This window comes from Orbicella franksi, chromosome 5, assembly GCF_964199315.1.
Source record: "Orbicella franksi chromosome 5, jaOrbFran1.1, whole genome shotgun sequence".
Classification (NCBI taxonomy): domain Eukaryota; kingdom Metazoa; phylum Cnidaria; class Anthozoa; order Scleractinia; family Merulinidae; genus Orbicella; species Orbicella franksi.
Window position 1 is genome coordinate 21892617 of NC_138149.1, and position 24145 is coordinate 21916761.

The 24145-nt window shown below is 36.0% G+C and overlaps 1 protein-coding gene across 1 annotated transcript; it reads left to right on the forward strand.

The window, feature by feature from the left end:
- Positions 1-415: 415 nt before the first annotated feature.
- On the forward strand, positions 416-23969 carry LOC145486763 (uncharacterized). Its single transcript, XM_081465472.1, has 16 exons — positions 416-1240; positions 8841-9398; positions 11303-11356; positions 11941-11969; positions 12828-12991; positions 13608-13695; positions 14346-14440; positions 14643-14954; positions 15465-15702; positions 16892-16996; positions 17531-17588; positions 17784-17949; positions 19109-19223; positions 19926-20092; positions 21249-21381; positions 21473-23969. The coding sequence occupies exons 1-16, from the start codon at positions 793-795 to the stop codon at positions 21707-21709; spliced, it is 2967 nt and encodes a 988-aa protein (XP_081321598.1). The 5' UTR covers positions 416-792; the 3' UTR covers positions 21710-23969.
- Positions 23970-24145: the final 176 nt, after the last annotated feature.

Consider the following 24145-nt stretch of genomic DNA (forward strand, 5'->3'; position numbering starts at 1 on the left):
ATAGCCTTCAAGACTTACGTTGATTAATATGGACGAAAAGAGAATGCGTGGGCGAAAAAAACACATGCTTTAAGAGTGCCAAATCACTTGGTTTTTGCTTCTTTTAAGGTGCCGAAACCAGAAGGGAGTGAAATTCAAAGCTTGCCAAAGCTTAGAGGGTAAAATTACCATTTTAATATGGCTTTCTCCGAGTGGAACACCCGTTAAGCTGGTTTCTTGTTTGCGAAAAAGAAAATTTGGTTTGCAGTAATACGGGACGAATATCATTCGGTAAGCAAAGTAGTGGGAATCGAGGAACGTTTTTAAAAGTGCAATTTACCGGTTGAAGAGAACGTGGGTAACAAAGTCCGGAACCTTCTAATTCGTACGTGAAAAGCCGTGAAAACGTGTCACAACACAGTCGAACCGAGATGGCCCGTTTAGTCTAAGTAAATAACGGATTATTCTATTTGAACAAGTGCTCGGGAGAAACGTGTCTCTTGATAATATTTTCGTCCATTTTTTTTCGTGCCTCCAGCCTGAAAGTACCAAGACGAGAAAATACATTGTTTACAATCGCCTTTCAGTCAAAGTGATTGACAGGAACGCGTGTAAGGATTAATTGCTATCGTTTTCTGAGTGATGTGATTGGACAAGAGGCTTGCTGTGACATGACCATAGTGGATCGAATCTGAACTTGTTCTGCGCATATAGAGTTGTTTGGGAAGGAAGGTTCGTGGGATTTTGGCGGAGGGAACCTTCTTGAATTTTGAACTATCGACGATGAAATGAGGACTATCGAAGGACAGGGGAATGGAGAAAACCTTGGTGCAATCGGCTTCCCCGAAGAGAGGACCGAGCTCTGCCGATGCGAATTTAAGTATCGTGTTAAATCTTATGTGTCATACAACTTGCCATCGCCAAGGAGGCGAAACTGAGAAATTTGCAAAGAGAGCCATCGAATCGCTGGTGAAAAAACTTCGAAAGAAGTCTGAAGAGCTCGACTCACTGATCACCGCTATCACGACTAAAGGATCCAAGTCGTCAAAATGTGTTACGATTCAGAGAACTCTAGATGGCAGACTTCAAGTTTGTGAGCGCAAGGGCTTTCCGCATGTGATCTACGCTCGGTTGTGGCGATGGCCCGACATTCAAAAAATGGAGATGAAACATTTGGAGTTTTGCCGATACGGTTATGATTTGAAGTACGAGAGTGTTTGCGTCAATCCGTATCATTATGAGAGAATTCGCAGTCCAGCCGGTAAGGGTGAATTTTTTTTTCGTTTTTGAAGGTTGTGTGTTGGGTCAATTGTGTGATGTCATGTAGGGCAAGAGAGACCAAGAGAACGCACGCACAGTACATGAACGTACGTGATGACAAAACTCACACCAACGCTATGATATGTGACATTTGTTCAGTGCGCAGCGTACTTAACCTGCATAATCTTAGTTAATTCTAGCAAATCACCTAACCAGATATATTTTTTATGTTCGTTCTACCAGGGAAAATAAAACAGAACTTTTTCTGTAGCATCTCGATCGGGGGTAATATTTTTGTAATTCACTCAATGTTTCCTTCCGACATCTGATCGAATCATTCGACCGTATTGTCGTAATAGGATCATTCTGACCTTTGGAAAAGCTTACAGCTCTCCAACTTTTCGTCCGATTGCTTCTGCTTGAACATCGTGCGTTCATTCGGTTGTACATTATTCGCCTCGCGAATTCATTAGCGATAAACTTGTCAAAGAGCGAAATGCAAATTTCCTTGGGAGTGGGCTCGCCAGTGTTTTCCTCTAAGCTTGGCCATTGTTTGGATAACGAGCCAGCGGCTATTTTGCATTTTTAATTTCTAGTTGAAAGTCGCTTCGGTTTTTGGCCGATTTTTCGCGCGATTTTGCTGCGAACGCCAGCCAGACTCTGTCTCAGACGGCTTGAGCTCTGAATCACGCCAAATGACTGGCGATCGTTTCGTGTGGGGCAGGAGAATTATTTTGTCTGGGTTTTGTTTAAGTATTATTGTTGGTTAGTGGTCATTGTCTGGCTGGAACGTTTCTTGTCTGAAAACGTCTGAAATGTCGTCTGCTTTGGCTCTAATTTATTTTGGGACGTGAATTTATTTTTGTCTAATGCCTTAGCGGGCGCGCGCGCTATTTGGAACCAATTTTTTAGCCAAAAAACACACTGAGAACAGTGAACGTGCTTCAGTCAAGGAGTAAACAGAATACCTAATTAGTATTCATGAATGCGTCATTTGAATATATTTTTATTTCAGTCTCTTTGGCTGTCTAGACGTTAGCGTGAAAATTACCGACAGTTCGCGATCAGTTTTGTAAGGGATTACATTCACGCCATGTTTACCAGCGAAAAGCACGCCATGCGTGTTCTCGGCCGAACAGATTTAGGAGCGCGGAATGCCTTTTGAAATTTAGAATGCCATTTCTGACAACGCTTATTGTTTGTAATTGTGTGTTTGACGTTTAGAGGGTTATTAATTTTGTCGCGAAATTCTGTTTTTTTTTCGATTGCAAAAAATTGCCTTACTTCGGCTCTTTCTCAAATTGTTTTCGAAATGATTTTTCTCGAACAAGTTACCCGTAGAAATTCGAATCATAACTTTGTCGCCATTAATATTTTTCATCTCTTGACAAACAAAACCACAAAAGCCACGTAGGTTGTATTCAAATCGCTTGTTCGGTTTCATGTCACGTAATTAAAATTAGTGTTCGTTCGCGCGGCACGAAAACGTTTTTTTCTCGGTAAAAGATGCTTATTCGATTTTTGAGATGAAATGTGGTATTTGAAGTACTTTTGTGCTTCTCATGGCTTACTATCGCTTCAAAATGTTCGATGCGGCGGCTTCTTCTGTTTACATCATTTCTATTTTGAACCCTGGGGGATCAAAACCAGCACTGTAGACACACTAGTGGTACAAGTTTTCAATTTATTGTTTGGTATTGTCTTGTTATTTTTCTCATCCGTGTATAGCTATACATCTGAAGCCCCTAGATAATAAATGTGGCGTGACTTTTGCAATAAAGGATCACATTCCTGATATTGTAAATCTCAAAAGAATGTTCAAATTTGTTGGGGCAAAACAATTGTTTGTACCCATGACTTGACATTGCCTGTGGGCAAAATAAATTATCTTTAACCTGAATAGTGGTAATTTATTTGCTTTCCCTAGCTTCAAAACCGTGTTTGTAAGAAATACTTTTGAAACGGTCAATTTTTATTGTGTTTTCCTAGCAATGAGTGTATGCAAAATTATAGAAGTAAAACAAATCAAATGATTCTTTACTGGTGTTTTTTTTTTTCAGAATGTCAGAATATAATGTCAGAATACTGAGAACATTCGATTTAAGATTACTTTTGAGGTTGTACTTAATACCAGTAAGTTTGAAATTGTCTGGGATGAGCAAAAATTTGAGACAGAATTTGTGTGAGAGATCAGTTTTTGACACAAGTGACTGGTTATTTTGCCTGGTTTCAAGCCTTCAAGTATATTGTGACCTGTGATCTCGACACCTACTGATCACGACAATGCAATCCAGGGCAGAACATGTTGTTATGATAAAATCTGGATGAGCGACCTAAAATTGCTTTGTTTTAGCTTTCAAGAAGGTGGAAAACATTGCTTGTGTTTTGTTTGCATGGGTAGTTATTTTGGATGATTGGATTTTATTGTCGCATAGATGATTTGTGACTCATTTTCAAATTCTGTTCAGTATGTGACAGCTTTTATCTTTCAAAAAAGATATGTTTCCTTTCTTTTATTACAGTTAAATAATCTTGGCTACTCTGAAAGAAACGTACACATTTTTAAATGTCTTCATCTCCTACACTTTACTCACAAATGACTCTGAAAGTCTTGTTGTTGTAACCAATCTGGAATCACATGCATGAAAGATACATGTAATTTTTTCGTACATTGTCGCTGATATTCAGGTGAACAGAGGTTAGAAAGCTTAAAATTGTGACAGCGTGACAGTCGCGTATAAAGTGTTACCTCTTGGTGTTCAACTGTGAAAGGTGTGTTCTTTTGTTGAAAAGGAAATAATTTTCCTTTTTGGGAGGGGCAACGTGTATTATTGATTATTTTGTACAGGTGGTGAATTTTTTTGCTGCAATTTTCACCTTTTTCTCAGGATCTTGTGAAAGTAAATTTTAGAAAGTTAATTTTGTTATGTCAATTTTGCCCAAACATTTTGTATTTTTATCAATCAAGGAGTCTTTTGGCCAGTTCAACTTGAAATTTGTGTCATTTTTTGCATGAACGACAACTTTCATATTTTTGTGGAAAGTGATAATTGTTGTTTTGTAAGTTTTATTAAAATGATCTGAATCTATTGTTCCTTGTAGCTGCTGCTTTTCTTCAGTGGGTTGCTTTTACAGGCGCATTAAATCTAAGACACCAACTTAAAGTTTGTGTCACGATACACAGTAGGATAATATTCTTTACACCAGTGTTCTATATATAACGGTACTGTAAGATGTGTTTAGCAAAAAATATTTGAAAATTTGACTAGGTTGTCCTCTGATTTTACTCATTTGTTCGAAACTACATACACAGTTGTTTAAACAGCAGATTTAACTTGAATACTACACGCAAAATCAATATTTGGCTATTTATTATTTTGGCTAAGCCATGTTGTTGCATTCATGTAGAGTGAAGGTAGTTGGTTTCTTGTCATGTAACTTTGAGCTTTGTGTATTTATAAATCTAACTTCAGAAAACTACACCTTGCTTAATAAGTAGTCCTGTAACATGATTCTCTGTTTACATATGTGTTTATTAGGATAGTAGAGCGTTTAATCTTTTTGTGTCAGTCATCTTTTTTTACGTACAAATAAATTTTGAGGACATGGAAGTATTGTTTAAGTAGTATTTCATTTGTTCATTTCAAACAGTAGTGTGTTAAAGTTATCATGTAATGAAGTATAGCTTGGATTAAACAGTACCGTGGTCAGACAGATATATTTCAGCCATAAATATGCTTGTTTGGAAATATGCGTGTACAGCAGACAAGTGCACCAGACCATTGTAATCGCTGTTATCATTTCTGAGTAGAATAGAGTTTTGTTTGTAATATGTTTAATATGTTTGGTATGTGTGATATTGGTTGTTGAGCTTGAAAATATGAACGAAGAGACACTACTACATATTAGATCAGAAAAAGCGAGTGAAATATTTAGGCAGCTTGAACAGACATTATGGGCATAAACTTTTCATGTCATGTGTCACTGACAATTAAACTTCTGTAGATTCCTCAATCTGTCAGTTTTCTTTTGAAGGGAATTAATGGTTTTCTGTTAGCTGAAACATATACCAGTTAATTTGATGTAAAGAGCGTTTTGTTAAACATTTCCGCTATAGATGCCTGGGAGCAATTTGAAATGTTCTGGTGTCAAATGTCAGACTGCGTAGATATCACTTGTTGTTTAAAGTATCAATCTCTTGCTCAAGTTATTTTTAGTTCCAAGAGCAGAACTTACACCTTGCCCACTTGTCTAGAATTTTCAGAGCTTTAAGTGAGGCAGTAGTAATTTTTGACAAGTAGTTTTACTCAGACAGCAATGAAAGACATCAGCAAATATTTTGCTCATTACTGTCTGAAAGTCAGATGACAAGTGTGTAATTTTAACTGTCAAACCAAGGAGGTTAATAACAATAATACAGTGTATTTTTGTAACATTAATTTACGTGGGATATTGTTTCAGTTTGCTTCTGATTAGGACTAATGTTTGCAGGCTAATCTCACCTGTAAGTATTGTGACGAGTGTCTTTTTATAGACGGCATGGTTATTTTAAGCTCAGACATGAAATCATGAATATATAAATAATGCATGTGTTACACTTGTCTGAACCATATGTTGCATATTCATGCTGTCGGTATCCGTGTCTGAATTAGTGCGTATCAAAGTCACGTAAAAAGAGTGACAGAAAAAACATTGCATATGATGCATGTTTGAGCCGTGATATCATTACTTCAAAAAGTCTTGCGTTCTCACATGCTTTTGTTAGGAGATTTGAAAATTGGCAAGTTGTGATTATAGTTAGCTAAATGATACCTTTGATTGGCTAGAGAAGGGAGCATCACATGACGACCTTGAAGAGCGTTAGAGTTAAGGAGACCAGACAGGATCTTGTAGTGTATTATATGTAATATTTGGCACGTGAGCAGAATTCAAGCGGAAAATTAAGCTCTGAATTTGTGGCAATGAATGCATAAAATATGTTACTCACTGTGCGTTCTGGATCACACTGAGAGATTATTTTTGTTCTGTTTTTTTTATTTGTGTGTGCTTACAATGTACTGTTGCTACCAAATTGATGATTAGATGTTTTGTGGTGATTAAAAAAGAAATTGCGTGGAATATATAATTGCGGTGATCTTGACAACACTAGAATGTAGACATTCACTACATCATGGATCAAAATCTTTCTATTTCATGGTGCTTGAATATTGCCAGACAGACAGAGAAACAGTTGCTCTTTTGTCTTAATTAGAACACTGAATTTGGGTTTTAAAGTTTGTGGCATTGTCTTGTGTAAGAAAATAGCAAGGAAAATGATTCAGGTACATGTTGTTATTTATTTGGAGGAGTTTGCCTTAGAGTTATGTTGAGAAGCTTCTTGCAACGTTATTAAAATTGTGTTTTTGTTATACTGTTAATGGCAAAGCAAATGTGGTAAAATTACTGCTATTACAAGTTAAGTATACATGTATAAAATCCATCATAATCTTTCCCCAACACCTCAAATGTACACGTACACAATCTAAGAAACTCTGAGATAAATTGTTATATCCGCAATCCAAGAACAGAATATGCAAAAGGTAGCATGCACTATAGAGGATCTGTTCTGTGGAACAAGATTCCATTGGAAATCGGGCACCTATCTAGTCTAAAACTGTTTAAAACCTCACTGAATGGGAAAGATTATTCTTAATGTACTGTAAATTAGAGAAAGTTTTATGACATAGGTTTTTACTGTAGGCTAGTTAATTAGTTCGTTAGTTAATGTAATGTAATGTTAGTAAATCCATTCCTGTTAATATAGTTAATTTATTCTTTGTAATTTTTTACATGACTCCTAGGTAGACCATTTTTATGATAAGATTTTCGTGTTTAAATAAAGATTGATTGATTGATTGATTGATTGATAAGTGCTGGAAAGCAATTTGTGTTATGTTCTTTCAAATCTCTATTTTGTCAGACATATATTTCGTAATTGTGTGCACAAATAATCTGCTGACTCAATCTGTAGGCATATATGAAGTAATCAGGGGTCAACACTAACGGTAGCCAACTAGCCACAGACTAGTAGAAATTTAGTTTTGGCTAGTAGGTTTTCGATTCCCACTAGCGACTTTGGCTAGTCAACAAAATGAAATTGGCTGAACTAGTTTCTGTCTTCTTCAAGGACGACAGACACAAGATGTACACTTTTCTTGGAAACAATGTCAGAATTTCAATGTGGACATATCATGGTACTGGGCATGTGCTGTTCAGCACGTATGTCTACTTTTCTGTGGTACGTAAACGGGGAACTGAACATGTTAATTTTGTTGAAAGAAATATTTGACAAACAAGACAGCACACATCAGTGCTCTTTTTTGTTACGAAATTTTTTTCATGCGCAAAATAGTGTGGAACTGCAAAAGGATAACATTTCATTTGGCGTAACAATATATCAGTGATACGTCGTGGTATGCATACTTACAAACTTACCACTACAGAAATAATTGGATGAGAAAAATTTAGTTCCTTCGACATTTAAATCAGTTGTTTTTGGCAGTCGAATTTTGCCAACGACAGTTTAAAGTATTGTTCAGATAGTTGTTTTGCTTTTGAAACATTTCTACGGCATCTGTCTGTGAAGAAGTCTCAACAGTGACATCTTGGGGGTCTCGCTATTTTTCCAAGGAAGTCTCAGAGAAAACAGAGTTCTGAAAGTCTTTTCGGGAACTGGAGCTTTTTTGAAACTAGTTTAAGTACAGTATAATTATCAACATTATGTATTTAAGAGAGTGGCTTGCGTTTTGCTTTCAAGTCTTGCAAATTCTGTTGTTATTGGACCCACCTGAAATTTTCGTGACATGTTAACTTTGTGAATTTCGCGATTTAAGACTCGCATAAGTGTTGGGAACATAACACATTATGTTACTGTTGACATGCAGTTCTGCGATTGCATTTTTTTTTACTTTTGGCATTATTGCACCTTTGATAAAGTCAGTTTACTAAATTCAAAGATCATGTTTAAGTAACATTGCCTGGGAAACAAATTTTGTGTTACTCAAAAATGCAAAAAATACAAATTTTTGCAAAATCGCGAATTAAAGTGTCACGAAATATGCGCACCCCCAAATTGCAAAATAAACCTGTTGCGAAAATTTCAGGTAATAAGGTTGCCAACCTCAACACTTGGCAAGTTAAAAACTGTTTTTGGCTAGTAACATCTAAGTAGTCACCAGCCACGTGTCTAGGAAGTTGAAAAGTTAGTGTCGAGCCCTGGGTAAAAAATATCCTTTAGTTAGCGATTCAATTCTGGAGAAGCTGTCAATTGAAACAAACCATGAATCTGTATGATTTGTGATTTCTAACAAGTTTCAAAGCAATTGTGTTGTACAAACAAGATATTCACCACAAAAAGCTAGGTCATCTTGTTGCTTGCTCATAGTGTAAAATCATATTTGTAAAGTAGTCGACAATTTCACAAATTTGGGTAGACAATGTCCAATGATGACTTTTATTTCCAGCACTGCAAGATGCCCATGGAGTGATATGCAAAAGATAATGATATTGTAGTAATCTCTTTAGATCTGAACAAAATTTAATCTTTTCATTCCCTAATGCAGCTGCAACTCTTTCTGTGAAAGCAACATCTCCAAACTGTGACAAATGTGCATTATCTGTATTAAAAGAAAGCCCGCCTCAGCCAGTAACAACATATGATCAACCAAAGTACCTGGAGGCAGGACCTAGCAACTCAATACCTGGACCAAGTAACATTCCATGTTCTGCAGATCCATGTCCTATCATTGTACGCAATTTACTTTGGCATGCTGTTTACAGGCATCAAAGCACTGATGCAGAGAGCTTCAGTAGACGGGCTATTGAATCCCTGGTGAAGAAACTAAAAAAGAAATTCTTCGAGCTGGACTCACTGATTGTAGCGATAACTTCTAAGGGACGGCAACCGTCCAAGTGTGTCACTGTGCAAAGGACCATGGATGGAAGGTTGCAAGTCGGGGACAAGAAAGACTTTCCACATGTCATCTATGCTCGCCTCTGGAGATGGCCTGATGTACACAAGATGGAGATGCGGCATAAAGAATTTTGCCAGAATGGTTATGATACAAAACGCGAAAAAGTTTGTGTTAACCCATATCATTATGAAAGAGTTCAGCCACCAGGTATGTGAGAAGCAAATGTTTTGCATGTCATATCATGTTACAGATGTACATTACACCTGAAATAAAGGAGTAATTTATAGTCATTTTCTTATACTTTATGTATTTATTCTTGAGTTGATTATCAAAATTGGCTAAACAAAGAAGGAGCAAAACTTCACCAAAGGTGAAAATGCTTTAGAGAATAAGGGGGTCTTTGTTTTAGAGTTTTTTTGGTCTTTGTTTTAGAGTTTTGGGGTCTTGGAATCTTAGGGTCTTTGGGTCTTCATTTTAGAGTTTTTGTTTAAGAGACACCCCATCACTACATAGGGTTTTGAAACATTGTGTAATGTTTATACCTCTCAGCCACCCTCTTAATTGGTATTTTACCATTTTTGCCATTTCTGCTGGAGACACCCCTCATCGTACAAAAGTGTACCTTTACGACACACACTACTCTTAGAATTTACTAAGTTTTTATTGATTTTTATTCATAACTAGGTTGTTGACAATGAAAGTTTTGCAATTGAACAAACTTCTCAAAATTTTTTATTTCATAAGTATATGTAAACCAAAAAATAATTAAGTTACTAAAGGTAATAGTTGCACATATGTGATGCAATGCAGATAAAATGTGAACATAATTTGGCAACAAATAGCGATAATGTTTGCAAGTAATAAGTGAAAATGATGATTGAAAACAGATAGTAATAATGGTGTCACATTGTCTTTGTCAAATAACAGGTTACCAGTTTCTACCAAAAGCCTTGTTATTTGTACCCTTTGGGTTTAAAACCAGTGTCCTTAAAAAACACTGTTTCTTCATCTAAAACCACCAATTTCTCTGGCTAGAGCTCAGTTGATAGTCTTTTAGTGATATTCTTTATATTGTGGAATGCAAAATACATATTAGACCAGGTCACCAATATCATAGTTATTTAAAAGGGATGCACGTTTTTTGTGATTTTGTGTCACAAACAATACAAGAAACAAAATACATCATTAGTGGTCAAATTAACAGATTCCATGTTGTTTCTTTGTTTTTATGGCTTTGTTTCATTATTTAATAGATGAATGAATGACATTCCAACTTGCATGTGTTAACTCATATGTGTACATGTTTTCAGCTGTTATCTTGATTGTTCCTTCTTGTTTCAAAAACGTAGACTAGGTTTCATCGCCTTTATAACATGGTAACTTAAAGAGCATGCAATTAAGTATAAGCTCCCAATATTTGCACTGTTAATTAACATCCTTCATTATTGCTCCCGATGCTAAATGGATCTGCAGGTGTTTTCTGAGCCACCATGAGGCCTAACACAATAATCTGCTGTGTTTTGTCGCCTTATCAAAATAATACTGATCAACTGTCCATAAATGACCAAGTTGTATTAATTTTGACTTCTTGTAAAACACTTCAGATTAATATCCCTCTTCTGGATTTTACTCATCTGTCACACTACACTCTTGAAACAGTTTCTTTCCAGTGTGAAAATATAAACTTGTGGCCTTAATTTATTTGTGTCCATTCCTCCTCCCCCTCTGGAATATCCCTAGGCTCTGAGAAGGAAGCCTTATTCACCTACTGGCATGAAGAGAGATGATGGTGATGATGATGATAACCCCACCCCACCCCACCCCTCCAGAATTTGCCATTGTCCTCTTTAGTTGGGGTATCAATATTTTCTGGGTCTACACAATTCTCTGAGTAGAATCCACTCTCTTTGTTCTAAAACTGGCTTAAAATATATATACATAGAAGGCCGAAACAGTACTGTCTGCAGTTAGTTAGTTATATATATATATATATATATATATATTTTTTTTTTTTTTTGCAGGAGACAGAAGTCAGTATTGTACAATTTTAATTTCTTGTAAGATGATAGAATATGGTTTTTAATTTCAAGTGTTGCTGTTTTTGTTTTTAGATTGGTTCAGAGCTTCTTTGTATGGAAATTCACATAAATCACATAGCAGTTCAGGTTTGATTTGTTTTTCAAATTTGTTAACAAATTTTGATATGGTTAAATTTAATATAAAAACTGGTTGAAAATTTCTGAACTTATATTTAGTGCAGAAATGTGAGCCAATTGGATATCAAATGCAACATGGTTTTGTAGCCAGTTTTTGTTAGAAGATACATTTTGGCAATGTTTGCACTTGAAATGAACTGAATCTGTACTTGCCCAATATACTTTACAAATTCAACCACTCACAAAACATTCCTGTAAATCAATTTTTCTGGCCATTATTTATGGGTGTGGATGTTGGCATAAACACATTCAAATTTTGTTTGAGGTGTGGAAGAGATTTGGTCAGCAAAGGAATGTTTTGTTGTGTATAATGTTTGTAGCTTGAGCATCTTCAGGATACAGGCAAGAATTTATTAATAAGCAAACTGACAGTGTAGACAACATGAAAATGTTTTGCAGTAACGTTAAAGCATATACTGATTCCAACTTGGGCATTTCAGATTTTAGCCTTTAATAAATGTTTTTCAACTATGTGCTATGTCCATATTTTGTGTGCCTTTTTTAACTTTTTGTTACATTTTTTGTACAAACAGAAGTAGACAGCAGCCATAAGAGTGATGAGGTAAGGAATTCACTTAGTACATGTTTACAGTCCCAGGTGTTTAGTCCTCAGGGTGCAAGCCTGAATACTTTGGCTATTATTTTTCATCAGGGTTCTGGTATCTTGCTGTGGTTTTGCTGTTTGCCATAATTTTTACAAATCATCATAACAAAAAAACAGGCACAATTGATGTTGGCCATAGTATCGGACATTGTTGGGGCTTATCCTGATTTTTGTACCATGAAGTGACAAGGGATATTTCTACTTAGCCCCCTTGGATGGGATGTTAGTCTCCCCAGTGCCAACTTTGTAAGTACCGTTTTATAGACCTGGCTGGGGAAAGGCACAGTGAGAGTAAAAGTGTCATGTCCAAGAACACAACAAAGTGATCTCTAGCAATGGACCAAACCTGGACCACTTGATCCAGAGTCTAGCATGATAACCATTAGGGTATTTCATATTGCCGACCTCGAGAGAAGGATCCAAATATTTTTGCAGTTCTTACACACAGCATTTGTTATTTAATTACTAACACAGTGCATAATAGAGAGGCATGGTGACCACTTGGTTAGTGCACTTGTCTCCAGATTGAGCAGTGTGGGTTTGAGTCCTGGCCTGGGACATTGTGTTATGTTCTTGAGCAAGACACTTAACTCACACAGTGCCTCTCTCCACAATGGACTAGCATCCCATCCAAGGGGGAGTAGAAATACTCCTAGTCACTTCACTGAAACTGGAGATAAGTGCCAGCCTGATGGGCCACTTGGCTTGTCTACAGACTTAGCCTTTACCTTACAGTGCATAATATCTGCAGTGTGTATTCTGTTGACTTAAAGCTCAGCTTATATGCTCAAAGCTAATGAACCCATCCTTTTTCAGGACACAAATGGAGGATCGTTATCAAATGAAAATAGTTTGGGCGAGAAAAATAATTGTTTCTGTCCGCATACCAATTCTTCTCAAGGAAGGAAGAGACCAGAAATTCAAGATTCAAGTTTTTTCAACTCCAGATTAAAGCGAAAAGCTGATTTTGATGGAAACAGGTATTGATTTTCTATTTCTTGTTTGACTAGATTAAGGAAAGTTATGTAAGTGTTTTCATAGCCTGTGAGTGAGTGATTATTTTTAGTCTCTCAGACTCGCTTAATTGTTTTCGTGATAACATAAAGCAACCATTATAGAATGTATGGCTAAACTCGGACTTAAGGTTCATAGTTTGACAGTTTTTACAGTGCTGCATGCTGCACTGTACCATTGGCACTTAAGATGACGTTTTGGAATGAGATTATGATAACAAAAACATTTCAAACATATTTTTTGGGTTATGTTTTAATTTGTCAATAAATTGCAAAACATGAGGGAGGCAGAGTGAACTGCCACCTCTAACAGTCCTTGCACATGGATTAGCCAGTTCAAATAGTGGCCATACGAATTTCATCAAAAAGATGTCAAAAAGTGTCAAACATTTAATCAAAACTATTTCAAGTGGGAACATTGTGGCATGCAGCACTTTAACCTTTCATAGCAACATAAATGAAATAATCAGTTAGCAATATTGAACTCATCAAGCACCAAATTCTTAAGTTATTCTCAAAAGCAATGTGCCACAGTTAGGAGAATGAACATTTCCAGCTTGTGTTATTTTTTCACTCATAACAGGACAATGTCAGCTTGCTCATCAGTTAGTTACTCTAGTGATAGTGATGAAGATATCGACATTGAAGCAGATTCACCAAAAAGAACAAAGGTAATGACCAAAAAAAAGATGTTAAAAAACAGTTTTGGTGCCCATCATGTGACCCTTACTTTACAGTGAAATAACCCCAACTGGTATTTCATTTTGCTTCAAGTGTTACTGAGCTTGTGGAGCCTTGTGGATGGATTCTAGAGATGTTATGATCCATTAGAAAGTGTAACAGCTGGCTATATTTTTGCAGATAGTTTAATTGAACAAGGTTTTCTTCTTATATTCTTATATTTTTATTATTCTTAGTCTTTTATTCTGATTTTTACAGATTCGTTATTTTATTAGTTAGTTTATTTTACTCATGCTTTATATATTTCTATGTTTCTTTATTAATTTTTATCGGTGAGATCTTTTAAAACTCATTGTAAAGCACTATTGGATAGTAATAGAAATAGCGCTATATAAATAAAGTATTAAAATTATTATTATAACAATAATTATGTCACAAACTATTAAATCAGTCCATCCAGCTGTCTGTCTGTCTGTCTATCTGTCTGCCTGCCTGCCTGCCTGCCTGCCTGTCAGTCAGTCAGTCTGTCAGTCAGTCAGTCAGTCAGTCAGTCAGTCAAGAAGTACAACATCCATTAAAACAATTTTAACTCTTCTTCGAGTACTTAGTTGAATTGTTCCATTCAGTGTTTTAATTTCAGCTTTCTCCAAGTGAAATTTCTGAGAAACGAAGTCCACTTGCAGTAGATGAGAGATTGAATAATTCTGATGGTACACCAAATTGTGTTTCACAAAGGTGAGTTGTTAGGTGTGCACTATTTATTCTAATGGTGGTATATAATTCTCTGGTGTACTTCCTTGTATAAGAATAAGAGCTACGTAGTTCAAGTAGTCTAGTTGTGTTTGAAGTGGCAGTAAGAAAAAGAAAGCCAAGAAAGGGAAATGAAATGTCTAGAGCATTTATCCATTAACTTTGCACATTGTTTGTATCATTTCAGAGTACGTTGTGCCTTGTGTAACTGTGTGAATAACAGTGTGTTAGGACAGGGAGACCTGATATGTTTCGGCAGAATATCATCTGGCTTTCAAAGACACTCTAGAAGTCCACAACGACAACAACAGAATGTTACCTCAGCTTACCGACACTCTCATTACCCCACTGCTGGTGGTTCACATCCTTCCCAGGGAAGGAAAAGCCCCCGTGATGGAGAGTTTCAAGATCACAGGCAATATTCCTGGACATACAGGGCTGAGGCTGCTAACTCAACAGTGCACCTGAGCCCTCAGATCCACGGGGAAGCACCTGGCAGGTACTGACACTTACTACAACATTTCAGCTCCCACTTTCATGCTTTACACATGAACTAAAGCCTTTTCCATCCCTGCAAATAAATAGTACAGTCTGAGCTGAACCTTTAAAGTCCAGATTCCATGGCAATGTGGAACATTTCTGCCTCTTGCTGAGGAATGGGGTGCAAACATTCAGACTAAGGGGAGGGGAGGACTCCCATGTGAAAGGTCAGGGATGCTGGTCAGGCAGCTGGTCCTTCCTAGTGTAGAAATGAGTACTGGCAGATTAGTGGGGAAAAAAATTGGCCCAAATGTTGGGAAGTAATCTGTGATGGAAGAGGGTTTCATTGCTTTGATACTAGTTGTAATTTACATTAACTTACAAATGCATTTTGTTGGCTGACCCCCAATAAATTGTTCATCACACTTGTTGACCTGTAGTTTGTAGAAAAGCTCCTGAAAAACTTAAAATGTGATTATGCTTCATTGACTCTCTTAATTCATCTCTTTACATCTTAATTGCACACTAGAATCCCTGATGGAAAATCCAGCACAATAAACAATTCTACCAACAGCAGGCAGTCACCAGCTCCCCATGAAGATCTTTCCAGTGTTGGGTTTGAAGAGGAGCCAGATCTGGTTGATTTGTGCAACGTGTCTGGTTATGTATGGGTGCATGATAGGTGTGCGGCATGGACACTGGCCTCCTTAGCAACCAAGTCATCAGTAGAGTTTACAATAGACTTAACAAGTCAGATTCTATCAAAGGTTTGTTGATGTTACTTGTAGGTTATCTCTAGCTTCAGTTGTGAGTTTCCTTACTCTTTGTACAGCATCATTGTACAGACAGTACCTATTAGTTTGTGTTTCTGTTTATTCTCATCATCTATCTGCTTTAAACTGTATTGACTTAGTATCTGGAATTAGATGAAGATAAAAAAAGCTTTATGGTTGAAATGACTTGCCACAAGCATGGGACAAAGAAAAAAAATCTGAGTCTCCAATAGGATTCAAACCCATGACCTCCCAGATACTGGTTGGACACTCTAACCACTGAGCTACAGAGAGACTCTTGGTCTGCCAGGCCATTTCATTAGGGGCGCGATCCATTCAACCAAAATTTCCAGAAATTTTGGTCTAAAACTGAATGGATTGGTTCGGTCCAACTGAAAAAGTTTTGAAAAAGTTGGCCTACCCTTTGGGGTGGACCACTTTTCTTCGTTGGACTGATCCGATTGAAATTGACTGTTCCGTTTGACCTTTCTGATCCATTCTCAATCTCAGTACCTCGCTGTTCGGTACTTTCGAAGTTCAACATTGAAGAAAACAATTATCATTGCAGCTTTTATGGATTGTTAACAGCGGATTTATCTGTGTTACTCGTACATCCATGTGCAGTAACAACAGTTGCATAGCTATGTTATGCAGTGTATGTTGTGGCTGTTAAAAATCATGAATGGTCTATTTCCCGAGAGAATTTCATTATTGGAAAATAGTTTTTGAAGATCTTTGAACTCAACCGGCAAAAACATGGGAACAGTCTGCTCAAAATAACCTCTTATATGGGTTAAATTTCTATGCATGAAATGGCTTACACAATATCATTGAAAAAATTGAAATAGTCATCTAAACTCTAACACAAGCAACAGTGATCCAACATCTGCCATTTTAAATGAGTGTGAAACTCTTTTTGTGAGTGGAATGAAATGAGCCCTTCTGGACCCGTTGCGATCCATTTGCCCCCAAGAAATTTTTGAACCTCAATTTGGTTGAATGGATTGTGCCCTAGGTTCATCTGGGAAACATATCCTGCAACTGCTAGGATCAGCATTGTCAAAAGTGTAGCATGTGATGAGTGAAAGATTCTTTAAGGCTTTTTTTCTTTTTCCTAATGACTGTACTAGTGTCCCACATAAAAAGTCACACAACTTCTCATTACCGGTATTCTTTTTTGCAGAAGTGTTCTTTTTGTGGTCGTTTTGGTGCTAGTGTTGTATGTGAGATGTCAGATTGTGGAAGAATATACCACTACCCTTGTGCAATGGCTGCTAGGACATATCAGGTCAGCACTACATCTTGGCCTAATGATAAGTTAGTCAGATTCAGAATAAAAAGATCCTGTTTTTTTTTGTAACAAAAACTAAAAACCAAAACAAACAAGTAAAAAACAAAACACAAAAAAGTTCCCATCATCTTGCCATGTGACACACCCATGGTAGATAGTTTGGGATATTTTATTTCAGTTTTTTTGTAGAGCATTTTCTTTCTCATAGTTTTTCCTTGCCACCAGGCTTTTAGCCAGAATTTTAGCCAGGGTTTGAAAAGTGGGCATCCAAAATATGCTGTAGGGACTTCCCAAAGGAACAAATTATAAAGCAAAATCTGAAAAATAAAACAATTTTTTTTACTAAATGGTTGTCCCCAGGATGGCTGGACACCCATTTGGCTAAAAGCCTGTTTGCCACCAACCTGTCCAGAAGTTTGCAACATTTGAGAGGTGAAGTGACGGAGAAGCTTATTCTCTCTCTTTTCTCTCATAGTAAAAATTAGGTTTTGTCATTTGAAGGATCCATCTGGTGTTTTGTTTGTATTGCAGGATATGAAAACTATGAAACTGTACTGTTTGAATCATGAAGATGTTATCAGAAGAATAGGTGAGCTGATGAATTACATTCTATCATTGGTGTATCAAAGATAGGAAATGGAGTACATATAAATGGGTGAAAGATTAAAGAGAAAGAGATCTTAGTTTGTAATTTTACAAACTCTCTGCCAATGTTCTCATTCAAATCCAAATGGTGGAGCTGGAAAATTACAATTAATTTTCTTATGCTGTGTTTGACTTCCAGCATTCTGTGACAAATGTCATCAAGGTGGTGAATTATCACAACTGCTACTCTGCACAAAATGTACCTGCCATTATCACAGTTACTGCTGTTCACCTCCTGTTCGTGCTACAGAGTCTGTCAGGGTGGGCTGGGAATGTGCTCAGTGCAAGTCTTGTCAGGCTTGCAGGTGAGTTTTTAAATACAGTGGAACCCCTATTAAGTGGCCACCCTCAGGGAAATGGGAGGTGGCTGCATAATACGGGTTGGTGTACCTTGAATATTTTTCACCATCGTGTTAATTTCTTGGTGAACATGGAGTCACTTCAAGGCAACATGATAAATGTGTGTTTGAATCTTTTTATCACTCGTCATCTATCTCGGACTCTTATCTGCCGTTGCCTTTTCCAAAACAAAGTTTTTAAATTTTGGGTGGCTGTTTAATAGGGGTAAAGACAATAGAAAAACCCTCATCTGGATGACCAGAAGGTGGTTGTGGCTGCTTAATAGAGGTGGCCAGTTAATAGGGGTTTTATTCACAGTATTTTACTGACAATAATTTTGGGACTTTGATAACTCACTGCTTAACAAGGGGTGGCTGCTTAATAGTTGGCAGCTTAATAGAGGTTTGACTGTATGCAATTTAACAGTTACTGGTTTACTATGAATGACGGTATGTTAGATGTGTCTATCTTTGTTGATAGAAAGAGTGCTTTTAGTATTTGCTCAGCTCAAAGTATGAAGTGCGAGAGATATTTGAACCCTTAGATAAAGCCTTGGTAAGGGGTGCTGAATGGTAAATACGAGACTTTGTGAGAAGGCGAGACTAGTAAGCCTCCATCCCGTCGCTCCTGGGGACAAAAGCGTTTTATTTACAATGCCGTTAATGAATGGAACACTTTACCCGATGAAATTAGGAACAGTATCAGTATTTTTAATTTTAAAAGTCGAAGTAGGGGTATTTCTTAATTTTTAATTATCATTTTTTTTTTTTTACTGTTTTCTATATTTCTATTAGTACAATGGTTAAATGTTATTATTATTTTTAATCTACTATTTCTTTAGCTTTTGCAATTTTATTTTTGCAGGGCCCCACTGAAAACCACATGTATGTGAAGTGGGCTCCCTGTTGAAAGATCTTTATTATTATTATTATTATTATTATTATTATTATTATTATTATTATTATTATTATTATTATTATAGTATCTTTTCTTTACTAGCCCAAGACATTTGGCTCTTCAATAATTATTGCAAGACTGAGACTTCAAATTGAATAATTTCACTCTTTAAAATGGATAGCATATATCCTTACAAATGATTTTTTTTTTATTTTAATCATTTCACAGGCATGGTTCAATTAAAGACAAGCTGCTGATTTGCCGCAGCTGTGACAAGGGTTACCATTCTCTGTGTACAGTACCTGTGGCTAACTCTACAGAAAAGTTTGGCTGGAAGTGTGAGGTATGTAAGCAGCAGCTGGTGACCAGAATTAAAAGTTGGACTGAAATTCTAAGAACTATACAGAGGAAAATTATGTATGAAAACCCCTTGGGAGAAGCAATACCTTAATCTTGAGATCACAAAGGTCATTGGATCATTTCCCCCACACTTTTTGGGCTTCCTATAAGCTAAGGAAAGGTCTGGAAATGCGAAAACATGGAAAAATAAGCAGTAACATGGAACGACGTTTTAGAGTTGTCATGACACCATTATCAATTTCTAAATGATTGAAATAAACTGTTACAAATAGTTTCTCTGAGGGTTAGCTAATTCAATTAATTATTTATGCAATGTCACGCAAATAGTTTGGCTTGAATTGAGTCCAATTGGATGTTTAGAGAAGGTGTAAATTTTCTAATACTAACAGCAACATTTTGTGCACCAGTCAGCCATTTAAACAAGCGAGTGAATGAATGTCATCTTCCATTGGCAAGCACCCTAGAGACAAACACTTTATTGTCCTCAAAGACCTTGACAAACAGTTTTCCACCCTTAAGAAGATAGTGAAAGAATAGATAATTTTGATTGTTTTGCGCACAAAATGTTGCTAATTAGATAATTTTCGCCTTTTCTTAACATCCAATTAGACTCAATTTACTTGACTGTTGGTAGGTCAATGCTTGACCCATTTTGTCTATAATAATCTGTTTTCTTTCTTAACAGAAATGTCGACAGTGCAGGCAGTGTGGAACAAAGAAAACATCACGCTGGCACATTGATTACACTTTATGTGACAAGTGCTACCAAAACAAACACAAAACAAGTCGATGTCCTATGTGTAATGAAGAACAGGGCAACCAGAAGGTGATCCAGTGTGATTCATGTAGCAGGTACGTATGTACATACAAGTTAGCACAGACCCCAGCTGCTAATTGGGTATCTTATAACTCCGATCTGAAATGTGTCCCCCAGTACTAGGAGGTTGTTCATTGAAGAAAACCTTCAGACAAAAGTATTTAAAGTTATCTTATTATATTGACATGAGTGTTTTACTGGAAAATTCACCTCTGGTAAAATTGATACTGAGTGGTATTTCCCATCCTCACGGGTGAGTATATCGATGGCATCATTTCCCGCTTTTTCACAGTTGTTTAAGGAAACAGTTAGTCTCCCTATATAATAAAGAGAATATTCTGCTTACCCGCTTGCTTGGTCATAAAATATTGTTTTTACCACTCAAAAATATAATTCATATCTTTGCGGCATTGTGTAGTAACTGCTATAATTTCTTTTGTGCCTATTTCTTTTTACTGCGTGCATCAAAGAACAGGCAAAAAACTCCAGTTTTGGAGGCTAATCCTAGAGGCTTACATGTATTTTCCTACTTAATCAGGGCTGTTGATGTTGTTTCATGTAGGGTGGATCAATCTGTAAAGTGATCTTCATGAAGTGTTTCACATCAACTTGGCATTATTGGACTAAATACTGGCTTAGAAACAAACAAGAAACAATATTGTTGTTAAAAAGCTTGGAATGTAATAATGTAAAAAGATTGTATTACACAGTTAGTATCATCCATTGTCAGAAAACATTTGTACCAAATGTACAAAAAATGTACAACAAGGGCAAAAAAGTCTCCTGCCCTCAGAAACTTGAACCTTGGTGAAGGGTCACCGGAAATGGGTCCCCAAATTGACAGTGATTTAGTTTTTTATTGATTTTATTCGTATCTTTTTTTCATTTTTCCAATTTATTATTATCCTATTAACAGTTTTTTACACGGCCCCATAAGCTATATTAGCTTTAAAACCCATCATGTTTAAATAAAAGATGTTGTTGTTGTTATGTAATGTATAACTGATGAAGTGTATGTAAACACCTCTATGGCACCTGTATTTTTGTTATAAAGTCTTTGTATTGGCCGTAGTAACAAATCGGCCCATTGAGTGGAAAACTAGAAAATATCTAGAATTATCCCTGGATCCAAGCAGTTTAATAAGCAAGCAGCAAAATAATTAGAAAATCTCTTTTTTGTTGTCGTTTCAGATGGATTCATACTGTTTGTGATAATATCACTGAAGAAATCTACAGCAAACTTGAACAAGATAGCAGCATAATCTATGTGTGCAAAATTTGTAGAGAGGAAGTTGAAAATATTAAGAAAGAATGTAGACGAGAGGTAAGTAGTGATCCTTAACATACATATACACCATGTTGATTCGTGAATTAAAAGAGTGCGTGACTGATTAATCTAGTTATTTTTTTTTTAGATTAAAACAGATCCAACAGAGTTGGAAGAAGTATCTCCAGTCACAGCTATGGTTTTATCCCAGGAGAGTTACAAGGGACAGAACACAAGACACAGCTCCGTTGTCACCACCAGCATGGCTGCCACACCCTTGTGTATGTCGTGGATGACATCAGAGCCTGTCCAGTGGTCTCGTTTACGAATGACCTATTCTTTTGAATATTTCATTATGAAACAGTATGGTAAAGTGTTACTTTAGGGCCAATGTGTTGGAAGTGTTCAAAACTATTGCAAAAGGCAAAATTATGGTCCATTTCTATGGATATTTTGTTTTTGGAAGAAAAAGATATTTTGCTGTAGTTAGAATATCCATGTCAAACTTTCAGATTGCCACCATAACAAACCTTTTGCTTCTTCTGAAGACAGTTTTGAATACTTTCATTTTTTGATAATTTGGTTTATATGGTGGTTATTGAGCGTCTGTCCCAGAAGCCTTGTTTTGGTAGGGTGCATGTCAAGTAGCAACTAGGAATGGTGAGTTTATTTGGGTTGAATCATATGGCTGTACGCACAAGATAGACGTTTAGGCAAATTATCTGTTTGCCTTTGAAGTTCTTTATATTGATGGAAGAATTCAATCTTGTAAATTGTATATTATATTAAATTATCTGCATGTCATCACTGATATTTAAATATTACAAACATACATACACTGAATTTTCTTAAAGCATTAAATCAACTGTCGCAATAAGAGATGTAGTGACAATGCAAAGGAAATCTATAATTTATATACGCAGATATTATTTTCCAGTTCAAAGTGAAATCCCTTGAATTACTTCAGATAAAATGCTATTTATTACTATTAATGAATGTCCATTCTGTCAAATACTTGTCGAAGATAAGATGTGACTCTAATCTTTTGAAGATGTTGGTGAGTTTTCTTGTTGAACATTATCATTTTCGTAAATGAACTTTGGTGTAAATGTAAGTTTTACAGTTGATACTATTACATGTTTTGTCCTGATTAATGTTAGTCTCAACTTTTTCAGAACAAGTTTCTTGCTTGCTTGCTTGCTTTAACACCAAAAACAATTTTTGCTGCATTACAGAATTTTGAGTTTATTAAATTCATTTGGTGAGTTACTTATTTTTGATCATGTGGCAGGTTTTCTTTGTATGACAACTTGTCCATTGTAAATCTGTAAGGATGCAAAAATTTATATATTGATGTATATACAGATATATGCAGGTACATATATATTCAGTCAGTTTTTATAACTATTGTCATGAGAGATTTTGATTTTGGTAATTTATGTATGTAATCTTTAATTCCTTTTCTTGGAAGACAAGTAGCACCAAAACAAAGCCTTATATGACACAATTTTTAGCAAGTTTTTTTTCCTGTGATTATTTACCGGTATATGTGGCTTAAACTTGTTTTTGGTTCAAGAGATTTTTCAAACCAGGTTGAATTTATTGTCACCTGTTTCATAATAATACTATATTGAATGCAAGACAAAGGACATATTTCAAGTTTCAACCCAAAGAAGATTTCAAATTTCAAATTTCACCCAAAAATAGATTTAAACCACATGTACATCACTGTTAGTTATTGCTCATGCTCACTATAACCCATGAAAAAAATACTGATACCATGTATTCCACCCGAGATTCATATCTTCATGTGATTGGTAGTTGTGTTTGGAAACTGTGACTGAGTAACAGCCAGAGAGACTTGTAGGGTTGCTGAACTGGTTTGTCATGGACTGTTTTTGTGCAAATTTCAATTGTTTGTGTGTAGGAAACTCATGAGTGAACAGAGACGTCTATTTTCTTAGACTACAGGCACATGACTTGTGCAATATGCTGAATACTTTATAACTATGATTTGATGCATGGCCAGAAATCTGCCTTGACAGGTCTGTGCTAGAATAAAGAAAAACAAACATACCCTTATACTCCTTTAGTTCAAAATTCAAAATGTTTATAAATTATATGTTACAAAGTTATTCAATGCAAGGCCAAAAATTGATGCAAAGTTTGTCAGATTATAGCTAAGGAAAAAAGCTACTTTTAAGGTAGAAGACTAGATTCTTTTTACTTGCTGAAACTAAACTGATCCATGGTGGTGAAGCTGGCTATGCATTAAATTACAGATATGGAACTTATTTACTTCTAGAGTGGTGCCTCCTGATAAATACAAAATGTTATTAACCTTCTAGGGCTGGAACCCAATTATAATTTTGTTTGGCTACTGTGGTTGAGTCTGTTTTGAGGATTTGTACAAACAGTGATTATTTTTAATACATCCTGATTATAAAATTGTTATAGAGAAAGTCACCCTCCACTCATTCATACACTTAATTGAATCTATTAAGACTGTTTACACTGAACTGTCAATCTAAAGTAAAAAATTAATTTCATTTTACAGAAACTTACCTGTTGAGAAAGAGAAACCTCTATTTTTATTGTTTTCTACGTAATAAGTGGATCAATTAAAATCTTATTTTATACTGCAATATTTGGTCACATGATTTTATGTGCCATCTGAGTAATCAACATACATTTGTACTTTGGTTGCACCAAGTTAGTTCCAAGCTTGAAAAACAAATTCTCCCCACTAATTATTGCAGATTATCCTTGAAAATATAAGGAGAATTTGATTAGATCAGGCTTGGAATTACATGGTTTTGAT

Excerpts from the sequence above, each read along its gene's own strand:
- LOC145486763 (XM_081465472.1), top strand. The coding sequence starts at position 793 with ATGGAGAAAACCTTGGTGCAATCGGCTTCCCCGAAGAGAGGACCGAGC. Across the intron at positions 17,950-19,108 it reads AAGTCTTGTCAGGCTTGCAG|GCATGGTTCAATTAAAGACA; the intron begins GTGAGTTTTTAA and ends ATCATTTCACAG. Across the intron at positions 20,093-21,248 it reads CAGTGTGATTCATGTAGCAG|ATGGATTCATACTGTTTGTG; the intron begins GTACGTATGTAC and ends TTGTCGTTTCAG.